Source organism: Urocampus carinirostris, chromosome 13 (genome assembly GCF_059441175.1).
Source record: "Urocampus carinirostris isolate Australia breed hairy pipefish chromosome 13, RoL_Ucar_1.0, whole genome shotgun sequence".
In the NCBI taxonomy this organism is placed as follows: Eukaryota; Metazoa; Chordata; class Actinopteri; order Syngnathiformes; family Syngnathidae; genus Urocampus; species Urocampus carinirostris.
In genome coordinates, this window is record NC_142361.1 from 36,603,126 (window position 1) to 36,622,616 (window position 19,491).

At 36.9% G+C, this 19,491-nt stretch overlaps 1 protein-coding gene across 4 annotated transcripts in view; it reads left to right on the top strand.

Annotated features, from left to right (window-relative positions):
* The window catches only part of disc1 (DISC1 scaffold protein), a 55,786-nt gene that overhangs the window by 23,606 nt on the left and 12,689 nt on the right, over window positions 1-19,491 (top strand). For 3 of the 4 annotated variants that reach the window (XM_088351766.1, XM_088351763.1, XM_088351764.1), the window contains exons 7-11: window positions 3,256-3,310; window positions 5,560-5,662; window positions 7,554-7,742; window positions 13,700-13,760; window positions 14,843-15,044. In XM_088351766.1, coding sequence (XP_088207892.1) covers window positions 3,256-3,310; window positions 5,560-5,662; window positions 7,554-7,742; window positions 13,700-13,760; window positions 14,843-15,044 — 610 coding nt within the window. Of the gene's footprint in view, window positions 1-3,255; window positions 3,311-5,559; window positions 5,663-7,553; window positions 7,743-13,699; window positions 13,761-14,842; window positions 15,045-18,572; window positions 18,609-19,491 lie in introns of all 4 variants that reach the window. The other variant, XR_015852539.1, reaches the window with a different exon arrangement.

Below are 19,491 nucleotides of genomic sequence, written 5' to 3' on the forward strand. Positions count from 1 at the left end.
TGCAGGATGACCAGCCTGCAATGGATGTTGCAATAATTAATAATACACAGATATTGTCAACATGAAATATAGGTTATTCATATGCTATAGAATAGAAGTGTGTTTTAAGCTAAATGGAGAACGCTCTCAAACCTGCAGATTTCTTCTTGGCTCTTGCGATCACTAGTCGACCAGCATTTTCAGAGCAAAGACTCCGGACCGGAACATAGGGGGAAATTAAATCTGAAAGATATGAGGGAGCAAGTCCATGCATGATTTTGTATACTACCAAGAGAACTTTAAAATCACATCTTAAGCTAACAGGGAGCCAATGCAGGTTAGCTAAAATTAGGCTAATATGATTAAACCTTCTTGTCTTAGTTAAACAGCCTCGCTGCAGCATTTTGCACCAGCTACAGGCTCTAATGATGCCTGTTAAGTTTCCAGGCTGAATGTAGGGTTTCAAAATAGGTTTAGGGCCAGGGTTACTCAAGCACCCCCAAAATCAAGCCAAGTACCCCCAAAACTTATAGCATTTTAAAAACTGTTTTTTCTGGGACAGGATAGGCTTAAATATAATGAAAAACACTAAAATATGAAAAGAACGTCAAACGAACCTAAAACGTGAACAACGCAGGGTCGGAAATGCTCAGCTGGATTGAAATGGTTCAGTTTATTTGATTCTAGCATCACTCAATCCCCCCTCCCTGCTCCTCTTTTGCTCGGCTAGTGTCACTTGCGGCATAGCGGCAGAGTCTGTGGAGGCTTCGGTGTAATACAGTAAGAGTATGTTATTATGGAAGCTCAAGAGTGACATTATTCAATTAAAAGAAGAAATACTCAATGAATAAACACAAATAAAAAGCCTTTGGCAAAATAATTAGATTTTTCATGTTGTGTCACTTTAAATGAAATTTGGAAAAACGATTTTTTTAACCAGGCAGATGCTCTGAACCTAAAATGGCCCCTGGTCAAAAGCCTGAAGAAAAATATTGATACAAAATAAACAGCAAATAATAAATAACAAATACGCTATTTTTATGGGATACAAGTCCTGGATTTATTATATTTTATTTATTATATTGTTTTCTAACTCATTTTCAAATTTCGCGATAATTGCTGCAGTACTAAAAGCCTCCCCTCGAGGGCGACAGAGAACTGTCAGTTGCAGTGTCAGACATAGGGATATTTTTACTTTTTTTTTTGTAGGTGTAAATTTAATAATACACTCTAATTTATTTCAAGGTTCGTTTTTGTCACTCTCAGATCTATAAATTATATTTTTGGGCGTTTTTTTTTAACATCCTCTCAATTCCTGCAGTACTGGCAGCTACCTAACGAGGGCGTTAAATAAATGGTAAATGGTCTGCATATATTGTATTGAACAAATAAAATTGAAAATTAATTCTTTTTTTGTGTATGATACAATTCATCAGTTTTTTAACAATCCTATATTTATTTATTTGTTTTTCTGCAAAGTATATTAGCGATTTTCAGCCATTCTCACATTTGGATATGTTCCTGCATTACCGGCAGCTATCTCATGAGAGCGCTAAAGAACCGTCAATTGCAGTGACCAAAATACACTGCATTTGCATTACCGGTACTTTTTTTAAGGAGGTTATAATAAAAAGAAAATGCTGTTTTATATTATTATAGATGTATTTGTGCAAGTCCTGGAATTTTGTTGGCACTCCCCCTTTACACTTAAATCGAATTGGATTGATTTTTTTAAATATATTTAGTTATTCGGGTTATTTGGACATTTAAAATACGTCATTGTTTGTTAAAATGCACCTAAAATCACCATATTTGTTCTTTTTTGGTCCTATTAATACACTTAAACTGCTTTTTCTAAGATGAGCTTGGAATGGAAAAAGTACAATTTATTTTGAAATGTTTTTACCTACACAAAAGAACAGGACTGTCTGAAAAAATGAGAATATTGTGATAAATGTCTATATTTTCTGTATTGAAATGAAAAAAGAGAATTCTCGTTTACTCTGGATTCTCTAGAAATCGAATGGAAGATTAAGATCCTTTATTCTTTATTCTAATGTGGCTGATTATGTGATTATGTGCTGGTTATTGTCATATTTTGAGAAGGAATATTTTAGTTTTTTGCCATCAATAGAATAGTGTCAGGACCAGAACGGAAACAGGACCCAATTGCGTGATGTTTCTCTCAAGTTGTATTAAAGGAAAGAGGAATGGCTGCGCCCACGAGCCGGCGTTTGCGGGACGCAAATCGCTCTCGTACTCGGATTATAGAATAGAATAGAATAGAATAGAATATACCTTTATTGTCATTGTTACAACATGGGATATATTGTGACAACGAAATTGGACGTGGCACTCCAGGTCCACATTTTACAGTGAGGATATAAGGAAAACAAAGAGATAAAGGAACAAAGAAGATATTTGTACTGTTCTTGTTGTATAGGCTTTGTTTTCCTCCGGAGGGGGGGTGTATGAGGGGGTGAGGGACAGACAGAGATGGGCGGATCCAACTAGTTGTTTGATCTTACTGTTCACACGATCCAGGGTTTTTTTCCCTAATTGCTCAGTCCACGTTTTGAATGGATTTGGGAAGAATTATGATCCGAACACGGAAGTGGATCTTCCGTAGCGAGCGATGGCGATGTCAAGGACGGAAAAACAGGTCGATAGCTGGGACAGGAGAGCAAAAAACGTGGTCGGGGTCAGAAACAGGTCGTAAGCCCGGACGGGAGAGCAGACGTGGTCGGATCCAAAACGGGTCGTAAGTCGGGACGGGAGAGCAGACGTGGTCAGGATCAAAACAGGTGGTAGCCGGAGACAGACGGGAGCAAAAACGGGACAGGTGGTAGTTAGGGTTGAAAAAGGCTTGCCTAGTAAACACTGAGGTTCGCAGACGGACTGACCAAAGGGGACAGATAGGAGAGGGTATGAATAGGGACAGGGAGCCAATCAGAGTCCGAGGCAGTTGGCGCCAAAGGAGCGAGCACAGGTGATTCACATCGGTTATCATAATAAATAGAATATAATTTATTTAAGTCAAATGCACAACAAAATTAAAAACCATATTCAATTCAGGGTAGTAATATATAAAAAAAGGAAGGTTTATAATTTATATTATATAATAAAAAGGCAGACAATATAATGAGTGATCCTATTTCCGTAGATTTCTTAAATGCATGATAGAAAATCAAGGACTTTAACCAAATATCCCCTTTTTATCAGACAGGCCTGCAAATCGTGGATGGCTACGGTTAACATTTTGCTCTCCTCTTGCAGACTTCGGGAAGAAGAGCAGACTTTAAATCTCTCCATCAAGGAAGTCACCGCCAAAGTAAGAGGTTATTTGCCAAAGCGGGCCGGGAGAGATGAGGGAATTGACGAGCGTTGAAATGCATCGGAAATAATATCCCCCCCCCCCCTCTTTTATGCATGCGCTTATTTCCTTTGGAGTGCGCAGAGAAATGAAATGTTTGGAAGGGATTCACGGATATGAAATATACATAGACGAACGAAAAGTCACTTTCCAGTTCTTCTCAAGTTATATTCAAAATTCTTACCCTATCTATCTATCTATCTATCTATCTATCTATCTATCTATCTATCTATCTATCTATCTATCTATCTATCTATCTATCTATCTATCTATCTATCTATCTATCTATCTATCTATCTATCTATCTATCTATCTATCTAGACATCTAGACATCTAGACATCTAGACATCTAGACATCTAGACATCTATCTATCTAGACATCTAGACATCTATCTATCTATCTAGACATCTAGACATCTAGACATCTATCTATCTATCTAGACATCTAGACATCTATCTATCTATCTAGACATCTATCTATCTAGACATCTATCTATCTATCTAGACATCTAGACATCTAGACATCTATCTATCTATCTAGACATCTATCTATCTAGACATCTATCTATCTATCTAGACATCTATCTATCTATCTATCTAGACATCTAGACATCTATCTATCTATCTAGACATCTAGACATCTATCTAGACATCTAGACATCTATCTAGACATCTAGACATCTAGACATCTAGACATCTATCTAGACATCTAGACATCTATCTATCTATCTATCTATCTATCTATGTATACATCTCTCTCTCTCTCTCTCTCTCTCTGTATCTATTTGTGTATACATCTATCTCTCTCTCTCTCTCTCTCTCTCTCTCTCTGTATCTATTTGTGTATACATCTATCTCTCTCTCTCTCTCTCTCTCTCTGTATCTATTTGTGTATACATCTATCTCTCTCTCTCTCTATCTGTGTATCTATCTATCTATCTATCGATCTATCTGTGTATACTTCTAGACATCTATCTATCTGTGTATACATCTAGACATCTATCTATCTATCTGTGTATACATCTCTCTCTCTCTCTCTCTCTCTCTCTCTCTATCTGTGTATCTATCTGTGTATACATCTATCTATCGATCTAACTGTGTATACATCTATCTATCTATCTATCTATCTATCTATCTATCTATCTGTGTATACTTCTAGACATCTATCTATCTGTGTATACATCTAGACATCTATCTGTGTATACATCTATCTATCTATCTATCTATCTATCTATCTATCTATCTATCTATCTATCTATCTATCTATCTATCTATCTATCTATCTATCTATCTATCTATCTATCTATCTATCTATCTATCTATCTGTGTATACTTCTAGACATCTATCTATCTGTGTATACATCTAGACATCTATCTATCTGTGTATCCATCTGTCCATCCAACCAACCAACCCCCCAACTTTACCCACCAATAGTAGAAAAACACATCAATTTCCTGTCAGTGGGGTAAGATTTTGTTTATGATTTTTTTGCACTGTGTATGACTGCACAAGTAAAGAGCTAAAAAACAAACTTACAAAAAAATAAAATGAATAATAGATTAAACAAAAAATATTTATATAGATATAGATAGATATATATTTACCTTGCTAATCTGAAAGGTTGGATGCGTCGTTTGAGGTTTCCTTAAAAAGTTGAAAGTAAAATATTTTCTCTATAAGGTTAATGCACAACTGAGTTCAAAGAGCCTTTATATCTCCCCCCCCCCCCCCCCCCCACAGCTCCTAATTCCTTTTATCTTACTATTAACAAAGCTTTTTCTGGACGTGCAACACATTAGTAAGCAGAAAAGGGCGTAGGGGTGCTAGTGTGCTTTCATGCTAATCCCTGTTTTTTTTTTTGTTAGTGTAGCCTGAAAATGGTAAAAGGAATAAGTGGTATGTGATTTCATGCTCGTGTTTTTTGTTAGTGTGGTATGTGAATGGTGAAAGTGAGACATTGACTTTTTGACATACAAAGAGCCAATGCAAATAACAAAAAGATGAAAAAAGTAGAGTTTATCTGAGCGCATTCAAGAAATGCACGCACTTTCACGCGCATCATAAACGAGCTGACAGAGGCTGTAATGATGACTTAAGCCAGGAGATGGCGTCCATGAGGAAAAAAAATAATCTTAATTATATGCAGCTCATTTAAGAATTGTTTTTAATGTTTTCTTCTTTTTTTTTTTTTTTTTTTTTTTTGGAGGTGGTGATGAGTCAGAAGCTCGGCAGTAGCTTGAGGAGAAAAGTCCATGAGACGGAAACTCAGATTTTGGCTTTGCACGAAGCTAAAATGGCCGCCATCACAGGTACCTCCGCCTTCCTCTTCAACTCCCCAATGTTAAACCGTTAGAATGTAGACATCCAACATAAAACCTGTTTTGAAAATAAATAAATGAATTAACAGTTTTTTGGGGGGGCGGGGGAGAAAAAAATATGATAATAAATCATTTTAGGGGGGGAGAACATTTGTTTTGAAGGAATAAGGAGAGTGATTTCACACGTGTGCTCGCTGTTTTCTTTTATTCTAGGATGAAAATGGTAAAAGTAAGAAAAGGACTGTTTCAAATTGAGTCAAAATGCTTAAATGAATAAAGAAGAGTTCATTCGAGCGCTTGTAAGAGAAAACTTCACATGCACGTGCAACAGGAGCAGCTTGACCGAAGCTGCAATCATGATTTCAGCCAGAAGATGGCGTCCAAGTTGAATATTTTGAACTTACATACCCTACCTTGAGAAAATTAAATAACGTTTGGAAAATAAAAAATACAAAATAATGTTTTGTAATGAAAAACTTTCAAAGCTCTGAAAATAAAATAAATAAATGAATGAATAAATACATTCTTTGGGAAAAAACAGGGTTGGCAGTCATGTTAAAAAAGTTTTTTAAAAGTACAAAAATCGAAATAAGTACCGTATTTTCCGCACTATAGGGCGCACCGGGTTATAGGGCGCACCCCCAAAAAATAGTTTTTGGTCCTATATTTTCCATAGATAAGGCGCACCGGATTATAAGGCGCTACAATGGGAACGTGGACAAAACAGTCAGATGGTTCAGTCCAACTTATTACCCCCTTAACATTCCCAAAGCTTGCAAAGAAGCAGATACGTGTCGTAGACACGTGCGGTTGCGGTGTCCGTACGATTTCACTCAAATGCATCGTTCCAAATATCATTCAGAAGGTTAAAGTCTTGGGATTCAAGAAATGCCAACCATTCCTAAGTTTCTATTTTCTTTTTCACTCGCAACTTTACTGTGCATATGACAATAAACACTTAGAATTGAATTTAATTTAAAAAAAGACCTATCACAGAAACATCGATATCACTCTGAAACAAGATACTGGGAAAATATATAGCCGGAGTAGCTCACCGAAGGCGTTGTGTTCAATAATAATGTGCAACCATGGTCCTCTTATATCCGTGAGTGTAGTAAATCCAGGAGAATAAAATATTTACAAATACAGAATAGTAAAACATGCTTTCTCTAAGCCGTAGACAACCAACCAAACTTGCTATTCACATTCATCTTTTTCGGCCAAATGCAGGCTTTGTTTTGTCCCTTTAGCCGATGCAAGCCCTTAAATGATAAAAAAGAACCGCCCCCTTTACCTCCGAATAACTTTAGCCAATAGTGATCGATTCATTTGATGATTGACACATCTTTTTCGGCCAATTGCAGGGTTTGTTTTGCCCCTTTAGCCTATCCGAGCCTGTAAATGATAAAAAGGATCTGCCCCCTTTACCTACGAATAACTTTAGCCAATAGTGACCGATTCAAATGATGATTGACACATTGGTTAGCCAATAAAATGCCGGTATATAAATATCATCATACACCGCGGACTACTTCACGTTCGGGGGAAAATCTAGTCGGCAGCTGTTGCATTAGTTGCAAGACTTTGCGACACACCATTGATCCATATATAAGGCGCACTGTATTATAAGGCGCATGGTCAGCTTTTGAAAAAAATTAAGACTTTTAGGTGCGCCTTATAGTGTGGAAAATACGGTACATCAATTGTGTGTGGAGAGAAGATGCATGAGAATAAAATGAAAATAATAAAATATATGGAGAAATACATGCATATCAGGGTGTATAGTGTGTACTTTTGAATTGTAATATCACCACTGACCCCTAGAGGGCAGACATCTGTAGATTGCAACCGCAGCAAGCGTGATTTTTTTCGTGTCCATCAGCGAACGACTTCAGTGGCGCCAAAGAGTTGAAAGTGGAGATGAAGGCGACCAATCAGGAGCAAGAACGACTAGAGGCGCTAGCTAAGCGTCTGCACAACATTAGCTCAGCGAGCTCACGGCAATTAGACGACCTCAAGGAGCGACGGCGCCACCTCAGGGAACAAATGGAACTGCGAGACCTGCGACATGGTACGTTCTTCTTTTATGAAAAACATAATGGAGCCTGTTTAGTTCGGTGACATAAATTACTTTATTTGATGTATGAAAAAAACAAAAACAATAATATTGACATTAAAAAAGAGTCAGTTCATTCAATAACTGGGAAATCGTTTCTATTTTGTTGATATCTTTCTTCCCTTGCCTTCATTTTTCTTCTCCTCATCCTTCTCCTTCTTATCCTCCTCTTCTTGATTTCCCCAGTCCTTCTTTATGTTTTATCTTTCATTTGGTTTCTTTTTGACCCATCCATCCATCCACTATCCTCAGTAGGGTCGCGGGGGTGCTGGAGCCCATCTCAGTCCGTCAGTCAGTCTATACGTCCGTCCATCCATCCGTCCACCCATCTTTCTCCATCTGTGCAACCATTTGTCAATCCATCATCCATCCATCCATCTATCTGTGTATCCATCTGTCCATCCATCCATCCATCCATCCATCCATCCATCCATCTATCCATCTATCCATCTATCCATCTATCTATCTATCTATCTATCTATCTATCTATCTATCTATCTATCTATCTATCTATCTATCTATCTATCTATCTATCTATCTATCTATCTATCTATCTATCTATCTATCTATCTATCTATCTATCTATCTATCTAGACATCTAGACATCTAGACATCTATCTATCTGGACATCTATCTATCTATCTGGACATCTATCTATCTATCTGGACATCTATCTATCTATCTGGACATCTATCTATCTATCTGGACATCTATCTATCTATCTATCTAGACATCTATCTATCTATCTATCTAGACATCTACCTATCTATCTAGACATCTACCTATCTATCTCTCTAGACATCTACCTATCTAGACATCTATATTGACAGTTGTCTTTGGGCAGTGGGCAGGGGACACCCTCAACTGCTTGTTATTTTTTACCCATTTACAGTCTATCCGTCCGTCCATCCATCTTTCTCCATCTGTGCAACCATTTGTCAATCCATCATCTATCTATCTATCTATCTATCTATCTATCTATCTATCTATCTATCTATCTATCTATCTATCTATCTATCTATCTATCTATCTATCTATCTATCTATCTATCTATCTATCTATCTATCTATCTATCTATCTATCTATCTATCTATCTATCTATCTATCTATCTATCTATCTATCTATCTATCTATCTATCTATCTATACATCTATCTATCTATACATCTATCTATCTATACATCTATCTATGTATCTATCTATGTATCTATCTATGTATCTATCTAGACATCTATCTATGTATCTATCTATGTATCTATCTAGACATCCATCTATCTATCTAGACATCTACCTAGACATCTACCTATCTAGACATCTATATTGACATTTGTCTTTGAGCAGTGGGCAGGGGACACCCTCAACTGCATGTTATTTTTTACCCACTTACAGTTTTGTTTTGTTTTTTACGTTCTGTTCTTTCTTTCTTTATTTTTTAGCAAATTTGATTGATTTTTGACCCACACTGGTCTATTTATGATGCAATTTGAAATATTTTGACAGGCTCGGGGATATATTCGATCCACACTGTTTAGGTTTGTTTTAACCCATTTTTGATTTTTTTTAACCCAATTTGGATTATTTTGGACCCACCCAGGTTTAATTTCCCCCCATTTGGGTTATTTTTGACCAACATTTGTTTAGTTTTGACCCATCTCATCTGATCTGTGACCCACTTTGATTTATTTTTAACCTACTTTGAGTTATTTTCGACCAATTTTGGGTTATTATTTTATTTACTTTGGGGTGTTTTGACCCACATTAATTTATTTTTGACACACTTTGTAATATATTTACAAACTTTTGGTTATTTTTGACCAATTTTAGTTTATTTCTCACTTACTTTGTATTCTTTTGGACCGTCTTTGGTCTTTTCTGACCCAACTATTTTTCAAGAGCAGGAAATTCAACCGAGCTGGCATCTAATGGGTCAATATTAAAACCCGAACAGATTTCTGTGGCCCAAATTTAGATCTAAATTTTTTTTTAACTCCCGCTGAGATCACTCTCACCGGATAATGTCACCTATTTTGGCCCATTTTGGGTTGTTTTTGATACCACTGGTTTACTTTTCACTTTATTTTATTTCTTACCCACATTGCTTAAATTTGACTGACTTTAGGTTATTTTTGACCCATATTGGTCGCTTTGTTTGAAATTGGTTTATTTTCAACCTAAATTGGTTAATTTTGGACTCTCATTGGTATATTGTTGACCCACCCTGTGTTATTTTTATACCATCTTCGGCTGTTTTTTTAATACCTGTTTTGGTATATTTTTGACTCGCTTTGGGTTATTTTTGGTCCAAATCAGGTTACTTATAACAAATTTTCGCTTAATTTTGACAGACCTTTTGTTTTTGTTTTTTCTTTCCTGTTTTTGGGTTGTTTTCAACACATTTTGGGTCATTTTGTACCACATTGATTTCTTTTTTTTTTTACTGTTTTTGGGTTATATTTTTCCCACTTTGGTCCATATTTCCCCCACTTTTGAAGATTTTTGACCCACTTCGATTTTTTTTAAACCTGCTTAGGGTTATTTCTGGCCCACGTGGGTTACCTTTAAACTGCTTTAGGTTATTTTGACCTACTATGGTTAGTTTATACCCGCTTTAGGTTACTTTTGGTCCAAATCGGGTTACCTATAACGAGTTTTAGATACATTTTAAGAGACCTTTTGTTACATTTTCTCTCCTGATTTTTTTTCTCCTGTTTTTTTTGATTTATTTTCAACACATTCTGGGTCATTTTGACGCAAATTTGGTTATTTTTGTACCACATTGATTTATTTTTTTACTGTTTTTGGGTTATATTTTTCCCACTTTGGTCCATATTTCCCCCACTTTTGAAGATTTTTGACCCACTTCGATTTTTTTTAAACCTGCTTAGGGTTATTTCTGGCCCACGTGGGTTACCTTTAAACTGCTTTAGGTTATTTTGACCTACTATGGTTAGTTTATACCCGCTTTAGGTTACTTTTGGTCCAAATCGGGTTACTTATAACGAGTTTTAGATTAATTTTCACAGACCTTTTGTTATATTTTCTCTCCTGCTTTTGATTTTTTTTGACCGACATTGGTTTATTTTCAACACATTCTGGGTCATTTTGAGGCAGATTTGGTTATTTTTTTACCACTTTTTTTTTTTTTTTTACAGTCTTTGGGTTATATTTTTCCCACTTTGGTCCATATTTCCCCCACTTTTGAAGATTTTTGACCCACTTCGATTTTTTTTTAAACCTGCTTAGGGTTATTTCTGGCCCACGTGGGTTACCTTTAAACTGCTTTAGGTTATTTTGACCTGCTATGGGTTAGTTTATACCCGCTTTAGGTTACTTTTGGTCCAAATCGGGTTACTTATAACGAGTTTTAGATAAATTTTAACAGACCTTTTGTTATATTTTCTCTCCGGCTTTTTTTTGATCGACATTGGTTTATTTTCAACACATTCTGGGTCATTTTGACGCAAATTTGGTTATTTTTCTACCACATTGATTTCTTTTTTTACTGTTTTGGGGTTATATTTTTTCCACTTTGGTCCATATTTCCCCCACTTTTGAAGATTTTTGACCCACTTCGATTTTTTTTTTTAAACCTGCTTAGGGTTATTTCTGGCCCACGTGGGTTACCTTTAAACTATTATTTTGACCTGCTATTGGTTAGTTTATACCCACTTTGGGTTGTTTTTGAAACACACATTGGTTTATTTTTTACCTTCTTTTGTATATTTGTCCTGTATTGGTTAAGGCTGAATTTTTACAGTTTGGTTTATTTTTGACCTGTACTTGTTTTTTCGGACACATTTCGGGTTCTTTTCTACCCATTATTTAGTTGATTTTTGGGTTGCTTTTGGCCGTTTTTGTTTATTTTTGACCTACATGGGTTTATTGTAAGCCCATGTGGGGTTCGTTTCTGACCCTCTTTTTTTTTTTTGACCTAACTCATTTCGAATTGCAGGAAATTAAACCCGGCTTGCGTCAAACCAGTCAATATTGAAACCTGGAGAGATTTCCATAGCCCAATTTGGGATCAAAACTATTTTTTTACCACATGCTGAGATCACTTTCACAACGGGGTCCTGAGCTGGAGCCTCGTTTTTCATCTCCTTTTAGTCCGAATTTGATTCGCCTCCCGCCGATTCACAGGAAAGGATGATGTCACATATTAGCTTTCTTCGGTCCGTACCGACAAAGGCCGGTGGTTGTCATGGCGACAAGGAGGCGGCTCTCCTCAGCATCCGAGAAAATAGGAAGTCGGTGCCATCGGTTGTCTTTATTTCTTGCGAATCTGCATCTGGTTTTTACGCCTCCCCCCATTGAAGACGGCCCCCGTGTATAATTCAGTGGCAGACGGTGTTTAATAAAGGAAGACTGCGTGAATGAAAGTTGACGGGGTGGTCTTGGGGGGGTTGGAGGGACCTTGGTGGCAAACCTTCATGGCAATTAGCTGGCCTGTTTGAGGAGACGGGTGGACCATTTTTTTTTCATAGCGGGACCTGACACTGTCTTATAATTGGCGTCTAGACAATAAAACAAATTGCATGTCACGATCCAGAAAACCAATTAGGATCCTCGTTTCCGTTTGCTGTAAGATGGAAATTGAAACATCCTTGAAATTGACCTTCAGGTTGATTCTGGGATTCGTATTTACAACTTAAAGCATTTGTAAGTCCTTGTTTTTTGCTTGCATTGAGCACCTGTAATCTCCTTTTTTTGTTTTTTGTATTTTATAAATTAGAAGGTAAGATAACAATTTAAAGAAAAATAAAATAAATAAATCACATTGAATAAAATTAGTAATGTTCAGTCCAAATTTCTTACTTTAATCTCCATTCCTGGGACTATTCGGAATGATCTTAAATTTTTCATTTAAATGTTATTTTTGGAGTTAAAAGTAGAATAACAATGAATTCAAAGAGAAATAATATCAATAGAATATTGAATGAAATATATATTAAAATAAGAAACTTGTTTTAGTTGACTTTGTGCAACTAAAAAAGAAAACAAAGCCAAAATATCATAATAGAAATAGATGAAAAACAACTTTAATTCATAAAAAAACAATAGTCAAATACGTATAAATACATTTAAAATAAAATAATTGCCTAGAAAAAAATATATATATGTTCCCAAAAAAAAAATAGGAATACAAATGAAAACACGAATGGGTCCTGTCTCTCTTCTGGTCATGACAGGCAGTGCCACTTTCTCCAAAATACAAAAATGCATCTTTGGCAACGATTGAGTTGGTTTAGGTCGTTATTAAAAAATTCCCAAGCCTTACAAAATACGTCCTATCATTCTTCTAAATACATTCGTTTTCATTTATCATTTTATCTGAGGACAGGAAACATCTCATCTCATCAGCTACACCGCTTATCCTCAGCAGGGTCGCGGGGGTGCTGGAGCCCATCCCAGCAATCATTGGGCAGTGGGCAGGGGACACCCTGAACTGGTTGCCAGCCAATCGCAGGGCACACGGGGACAGACAACTCACTCGCTCATTCACACCTAGGGACAATTTGGACCGGCTAATTCACCTGACATGCATGTTTTTGGAATGTGGGAGGAAACCGGAGTGCCCGGAGGAAACCCACGCAAGCACGGGGAGAACATACAAACTCCGCACAGGAAGTCTGGAGCTGGATTTGAACCCACGCAGGAGGTTCCCAAGACATGAACTGTGCCGCACATGCGCTAACCACTGCGCCGCCGTGCTGCCCGACAGGAAACATAAAAGGAAATAAAACATACATCTTCTGCACTGATTTTGTTAACTTTTTTATTGCATACGGCAAAAAAACAATTTCAACATTCATGCATGTTTGTTTTTGCAATAGCAATTCACCATTTCACTGTAATTCCACATTTGTTACATGTAATAGTGTTTAATGTTTTCTTTTTTTCTCTTCTGTCTAGAAACTGAGCTGAAAGACAATGTGGAAAGATATAAGGAGCTTTTGGAAGACAAGTTGCACGCGTGAGTCATATGTTTACTTGTTTTTGTTTCATGTGAGCGCAAATATTGAAAAAAATTGAAAAAAGACCCCCGAGGACTCATTGTCCTCTCTCGCCCTTTCTCTCATCCGATTCTCGCTTTAATATCTTTAATATGATGCTTGTTCGAAGTACTGTTCTTCTCATTTTATATTCAGTAAATGAAGAGAAAATCAAAAGGAAAACTAGACAATTCCCGAGGCAATTGTGAGAGTTGTGATGGAAGATGATGGTTGAAAACCGTTAGTATTGAGTTGTTTGCATTTAAATGATTGCATAACGATTTGAACTCATTGGGATGTACCTGTAATTTTTGATTTGGTTCTGTTAGCATCACTTTTTAGCATGTAGCCTTTAGCATAACTCATTAGCATGTACCCGTTAGCATAATTTGTAAACATGAAGTCGTTAGCATGTAGCCATTGGCATAATTTGTTAGCATGAAGCAGTTAGCTAGATATGCCATGGCAACCGTGATATTAATAAGTGACCTTACTGTCACTTATTATAATTATTATATGATATTATATGATATTATATATTATATGATATTATATTATGTGATATATGATATGATATGATATTATAAGAAGATTATTTAAACTCATAAAACAATAATCTCCAATTTTTTTTATACATATACGCAGGGTTGGGTAGGGTTACTTTGACTTGATTACTTTCAATGACCTTTGGATTTCTCCAATACCAAATATGCTAATAAAACACAAAAGAAACCCAATATAAATAAAATGATGACTCACAACACGTGGTAAGCTTTCTCTCCTGGCTTTGATCTCTTTGATCTCCGGCAAAACGAACATCAAATGCCACAGAAACAAAATGAAAGTAAATCCAAACAGCTTGCCAACATCATTTTTTGCCGTTCCGTGTATTCCGTTACTCCCCAAGCCTGCACAAAATGTCGTCATTTTATTCATATTTAGTTTCTTTTGTCTTTTATTAGCATATTTGGTATTGGAGTCATCCAAAAGTAATTGAAAGTAATCCAGTTAAAAGTAACCCTACCCAACCCTGCATATACGTCATATTCTGTCGTGGATTCAGCTACAGCTGTTCGGGCCTGGAGCCGATTTGGGAAGCCGACTTGGAGGCGTGCCAGTTGTTGTCGCGGGGCCCCCACGCCTGCGGCACCGCCTACCCGGACCGGCATCTCGCGCACGACCGAGAGGACGACAGCGCCATGTTGACGGCCTTAGGGGGGCGCTGGTGTCCCGAGGCCGACTTGCGCAACTCACAATTCACAAAGGTACACCACGTTTTCCAGATCCTTGTTTTATATCGGCTACAGCACAGACTAAACCAATCGATTTTTATGATCGAGGGAACTACCTAAGCCAGGGGTGTCGAACTCATTTTAACTCTGGGCCCACACGATAGAACAAACATTCTGTCGGGGGCCGAACGAGTAGATTAAAGAGAAAGAAAAAGAGAAAGAAATAAGAGAACGAGGGAGGGAAAAGGAGAGAGGGCGGGACAAAGAAAGAGAGAGAGGGAGAGAGCGTGAGAAACAAAAGATAAAGTCGTGAGAGAGGGGGAAAAGAAAGGGAGAGGAAGAAAGAAATCCAAAGAGAAATAGAAAGACAGAAGGAGAGAAAAGAGAAAAGAAAGCGCGAAGGGTAGGAAGAGAGAAAGAGAAAAGAGAAAAGGAAAAAATGAAGTTAGAGCAAAAGAAGTTAAAAAGACACAGAGAGAGAAAGAGACAAAGAGCAACCAGTGACAGGGGAAGACTCCTGTTCTGACTCAAATGCAGCACCTTCATCATCTGGTAGCCGTTGTTTTAAAGTGTATAGCCCCCATCCTGCTCTTCAGGGGTGACCCGGACCTCAGCTGATACTCCATATATCAATATTTAAATGTTATATTATTCCTTTTTTTTTTAAACCTCCTACTGTCATTTAACGACAGGAGGCGGGACTAAAGGACAGACATGACTAATCAATCTTAAGGATCTTGCACAACCTCAATCCATCATTCTGGAGCTGTCCTTAGCCCTTTTTTTTTCTTCTTTTGATGAATCGTATTTTGGCAAAATTGGGCTTCCTTGGCCCCTTTTTTTGATTTATTCAGATTCAGATTCAGATTTAGATATACTGTATTGTCATTCTTGTACACGTTTATACAGAACGAAACGTCGATACATCTTATTGCATTTGGGTCCACTTTATTTATTTATTTATTTATTTATTTATTTTTCGTGTATTGCATTTTTTGCTCTCTTGGGCTTCCATAGTCTTTATTTTTTGATGGTTGAATTGAATGCATTCTTAGGCTTCCATAGTTCTTTATTATGTACTATGTTGCATTTTGGCTCTTTTGGACTTCTGTAATTCTTTTTTTCCTCTTTTTTTTGATTAACTGTATTTTGGCATTCTTGGACCTCCACAGTCCCTTTTTCCTTTTCTTTTGCGGAATATTTCATTTTGGGACTTTTAGGCTTCTTTTTTCCCACTTTTTTATTTTGGGAATGACTGCATTTCAGGAGTCTCAGGTTTCCACGGCTCCTTTTTTCAAATATTGATTGCATTCTAGCACTCTTGAGCTTCCATAGTGCAGGGGTCTTTTTTTTTTTTTTTTGACTTCGGGGCAAAAAAGTGAATGATTGGCCGGCCTCCGCCCACCAAAGTCTGACAGTCTCGTCTCGGATAAGAACAAAGTCAACATAGCTGGCGGCCCGAAAAGAAAGAAAAAACTGGCCAGACATGTTTTTTGTGTGTTTGCCTCCCGGATATGTAACGTTTGAGTTTTTTTCTGCAGTAGCGGTGAAAAAGCAATTCTCACCCCATTGGCAGAAAATGGGGTTGGTTTGAGATGATTACTTTGAAATATTTTCTCTTGTTCCTTGTCTCATCTCATCTCATCTCATTAGCCGCTTATCCTCAGTAGGGTCGCGGGGGTGCTGGAGCCCATCCCAGCAATCATCGGGCAGGGGACACCCTGAACTGGTTGCCAGCCAATCGCAGGGCACACGGGGGACAGACAACTCACTCGCTCATTCTCACCTAGGGGACAATTTGGACCGGCCAATTCACCTGAAATGCATGTTTTTTGCAATGTGGGAGGAAACCGGAGTGCCCGGAGGAAACCCACGCAAGCACGGGGAGAACATACAAACTCCGCACAGAAGTCTGTAGCTGATTTGAACCCACGCAGGAGGTTCCCAAGACATGAACTGTGCCGCACATCTTATGTTAGTAGTTATCATTAGCTAAGTGAGTCAAGGAATTGTCTATGAAACATAGAGCATTTGTTTCAGAACCCAGTCAAATCCTATCGAAACCCAATAACTCTAAATTTCAATATGGCGTCACAATATAGATCTGGACTTTTTATAGAAATGGAGTTCATACACCTTACCAGGTGAGCTACCCATGTGTCTCGGGAGGGACAGGTTCAGGGTTTGAGAGTTTCAGAGTATGGTTCCCGGAATAGTACTAGCAAGGCAACCCTAATCTGGTGCGGTTAGCTCCACTTGGGATTGAATCCACGACTCTTGATAAAAGGCTTACCAGGTGATATGGAATTCATTGAGTCCAGGATTACAGTCTCAATCAAATGTGGGTTTTAGGGTTTCAAAATTTGTCTTCGGGTTTCAGAGTTCACAGTAAGGACAATATAAGAAGACAAGAAAAGAGTCCTAGATTTTCTTGCCATTAGCTCCAATAAGGAACGAACCGATAACCGTACGTATGGAAGGCAAGTGCCTTAAAAGCTGAGCTACTGTAGAAGAAAGAAAGAAAAAGAGAGAGAGGGAGAGAGCGTGAGAAACAAAAGATAAAAAGTCGTGAGAGAGGGGGAAAAGAAAGGGAGAGAAATAAAGAAATCCAAAGAGAAATAGAAAGACAGAAGGAGAGAAAAGAGAAAAGAAAGTGCAAAGGGTAGGAAGAGAGAAAGAGAAAAGAGAGAAAAGGAAAAAAGGAAGTTAGAGCAAAAGAGGTTTAAAAGACAGAGAGAGAGAAAGAGACAAAGAGCAACAAAGGAAGAGAAAAAGAGAGACCCAGAGAGTGAAGGAGAGAGAGAGAGAGAGAGAGAGAGAGAGAGAGAGAGAGAGAGAGAGAGAGAGAGAGAGAGAGAGAGAGAGAGAGAGAGAGAGAGAGAGAGAGAGAGAGAGAGAGAGAGAGAGAGAGAGAGAGAGAGAGAGAGAGAGAGAGAGAGAGAGAGAGAGAGAGAGAGAGAGAGAGAGAGAGAGAGAGAGAAATACAAGTACAGTGTCTTTGTTCGAGGCACCTGGCTTTGGCAACATCAAGTTGACATATTTCAACCTGCAGCTTGTTTTTCTCTTGCGCTTCTCTGAGTGTTGTCTCACGGGCCGGATTCAATCCCTTACCGGGCCTGATCTGGCTCGCGGGCCGCCTGTTTGACACCTGTGCTTTAGGGTATGATTCTAGCGTTTTCCACCCTAACCTTGTAACCCTACCCCTAACCCTCACTCGGTGCCTAATCTTAGTAAGCTACAGGGGATAGTGGATCAAATGAATTTCAGGTTAAGAATACAGTCAAAACTAGAATTAGGGTTTTTAGGGTTTCATTACCGTGCTTTCTACCCTAACTGGCTAACTCTTAACCCTTCCCTTTAACCCTAGTGAGCTATTGGGGATGTGTAGTGAACTGAATTCAAAATGAGGGTACAAGTCACGTCCCAATTCCTCATTCTAGGTTCGGACTGCCCTGCTTTCTATTCTAACCTCCATTTTGCACTCGATGATTTCATGATCTGAAAAATCACACTTTCTGCTTCATTCTTGAATTTTCTCTCTGCTTTTTTTCCCGACTAAAGCAAAACCTGGACTAATATTTCTCCAACGGCTAAAAGGTGAGAACGAGTGACAAAAAACTGAGAAAACGTCAAAGAAAAAGTACATTTTAATTATAAAAAAACAAGAAAAAATACTTTAATTGAATTAAATATAACAGAAAAGAAAAAAAAATATTAAGAGAAATATTATTTAAAAAAATTGAAAAAAAAAGAATGAAGGAAAATATATTTTTAAACAAAATTGAACACATTAGAAATTAAAGAAAAAATACAGAAAAAGAAATAATTAGAGGAAACATTTAAATTGATTAAAATTTAAAGAAAAATAAAAAAAAAGAATTAAAAAAAACAAGAAGAAAATACAAATAAAAAAAATAATGAAAACAAAGACCTAAAACCCTAAAAAACTTATTTAGAAAGACGAAATACTAAAAATTTTAAGAATAACATGAAAAAAAAGATCCAATTAAATAAAAATACAAAAAAAAAGATAAATGATAGATTTTTTTTAAGAAAGTTAAAAATGAAAACAAAGAAAGAAAAGTTACAAGAAAAAAGTAAAAAATAGAAATTAAGAAAAAAAGATAAAATAAAGAAAATAAACAAACGTTGAAAGAAAAAGAAGAAAGAATGCATAAATAAGTTAGTACACACTTTTAAAAAGGAAAAGGATCAATACAAAAAACAATAAATACAAGAAAAAAATCAAAAACATAATTAAGGGAAATATGAAAGATAAAAAAAGAAAAATAAACAAACATTGAAAGAAAAAGAAGACATAATGCATACATAAGTAAATAAAAATTAAAAAAGAGAAGACAGAAGGATAAATACAAGAAAACAATAAATACAAAAACATAATTAAGGAAAATTTAAAAGATAAAAAAGAAAAACAAACAAACACTGAAAGAAAAAGAAGAAAGAATGCATAAATAAGTAA